Source organism: Callionymus lyra, chromosome 1 (assembly GCF_982586985.1).
Source record: "Callionymus lyra chromosome 1, fCalLyr1.hap1.1, whole genome shotgun sequence".
Lineage (NCBI taxonomy): Eukaryota > Metazoa > Chordata > Actinopteri > Syngnathiformes > Callionymidae > Callionymus > Callionymus lyra.
Window position 1 is genome coordinate 48,746,395 of NC_141818.1, and position 1,685 is coordinate 48,748,079.

The following is a 1,685-nucleotide window of genomic DNA, read 5'->3' on the forward strand; positions in this document are numbered from 1 at the left end:
TCAAGCAGTAATTTATACTTATATTTTGATTATCTTGTAGCATTAATTACACTTATAGAATAATTTTAATCTAACACGTTCAATAAATCTGAGGTCGGGTTGAGGGTGAGGGTTAGAGTAAGGGTATTAGTGAAAGAGTTAAAAATGTCCCTTTCTGGCTTCACAGTGAGACACCAATGAACCCCTTGAGCCCCTTGTTTGTCTTTAGCCATTTGATTCAACTGCAGCGGCAGCACGTACACATCTACACGTTGAAAAAACAACAACTGTCACTCTGATGTAAATAGATCTTTTTATTGTCTACAACTTTTTAATCAAAGCACAATTCAGGTTTGACTTGGTTTGTTCTGTGCTCTCCAGCACGTACTCCATCTTGCATCCAAGTTGGGTATCCCTGGATGTGTCCTTAATATCCGTGACTTTAAACACCTCATAGGGGGGGATGAGGAGCTCGCGTTCAGCTTCCGTGAACTCAGAAAAGAGAGAGATGTCTGACCCGTAACAGGAGAAGATCTTGTAGCAAATACAACCAAAGCGTCTGGCAACTGTATAGTGACCCTGTGTGCTGGATGCAAAGAAACCGAATCGAACATGTTTGTTTAAAACATTTTGGTTAAAGCGGACATTGGACCTCCGATAGCCGGTCTTACATCCTTGGTTGAGTCGTTGAACAGCGGTCGTCAGGTAGAAGTGGAGGGCGTGATACTGGAAGGTGGTCTTGTAAGAGGAGCCCTGAGTGCGCACAGCCTCATTAAACTCTACATAGATCCTGGGCTCATCGAGAGTGTACACGTATATCGCTATGTTCTGCTGATGTACCGAATCCGGTATCTTTCTGAGGGATTTGCGGGATCTGAGGGACTGTGTTTTCATAAGCCAAGCCCGACTGAAATTATGATTGCTGTTCATTTCATTCCTTAAGTACGTCTTTGCCTTTTTCTCCATTTGGTCCCTGCAACCATAGTACATGTCGTCGACAGAATCCCGAGCGAGATCCACGACGTCTTGTTCGCCTACAGCCTCCTGTCAAGACAAGTCTGTTAACACCAAAGCTGCAAGAACTCTTTTGCTTAACTTTCAAGTGTCGGAGTTTTGGACGAAGACAACTGAGCTCCAGTCGCTACATTAAAATGAACAAACATATTTGTCTGTAACTCTAAAAGTAACCGATTCCTCTGAAAAAAGTCAACATTAGTCGACACGAGTGAAGTTTGAGATCATGTCTTACCATCGAAGCTGCGGTCCAGACGCCGAAGGTCAGCAGAAGAATCATGACCATGGCCATCGTCTCGCCTGCGCTCGTCCTCTTCATCACAGCTCGGCAACGACCGTCCTGCACTTGGACTTCTGCACAAATGGATGAGTCACCAGTTTTCACCACAACTTCACCCTCGTCAAAAAACGTAATCGCTTCATCTAGACAACGAAAGAGGAAGAACAAGATCGTTTTTTTTGTAGGTTTTTTTTGTCTTCAGAGTTTGTTATATATGTATGTGTGTATGTGTGTGTGTGTGTGTGTGTGTGGGGGGGGGGTGTGTGTGCGTGTGTGTGTTCACTTACTTAGGCCCAGAATGGGGACTCTGACCAGCTCACACACCAGTTGTTTGGGGACGTTGTTCCCTTTGTGGCCGAAAACCACGGTCTCCCCAATTAGTTTTCATCCAGATCTCTGTGTTCAGCTCTAA

The 1,685-nt window shown here is 44.6% G+C and overlaps 1 protein-coding gene across 1 annotated transcript; it reads right to left on the minus strand.

Annotated features, from left to right (window-relative positions):
- Nucleotides 1-300: 300 nt before the first annotated feature.
- LOC148089990 (ecto-ADP-ribosyltransferase 5-like) lies at nt 301-1,342 on the minus strand. Its single transcript, XM_087785562.1, has 2 exons — nt 1,229-1,342; nt 301-1,023 (listed from the first exon to the last, which is right to left on the minus strand). The coding sequence occupies exons 1-2, from the start codon at nt 1,310-1,312 to the stop codon at nt 301-303; spliced, it is 807 nt and encodes a 268-aa protein (XP_087641688.1). The 5' UTR covers nt 1,313-1,342.
- Nucleotides 1,343-1,685: the final 343 nt, after the last annotated feature.

What these genes read in the sequence shown, in the direction of transcription:
- LOC148089990 (XM_087785562.1), bottom strand. Translation starts at nt 1,312, where the DNA reads ATGAAGAGGACGAGCGCAGGCGAGACGATGGCCATGGTCATGATTCTT. An exon ending in TCTGGACCGCAGCTTCGATG is followed by an intron (nt 1,024 to 1,228) that starts GTAAGACATGAT and finishes TTGTCTTGACAG; the next exon opens with GAGGCTGTAGGCGAACAAGA.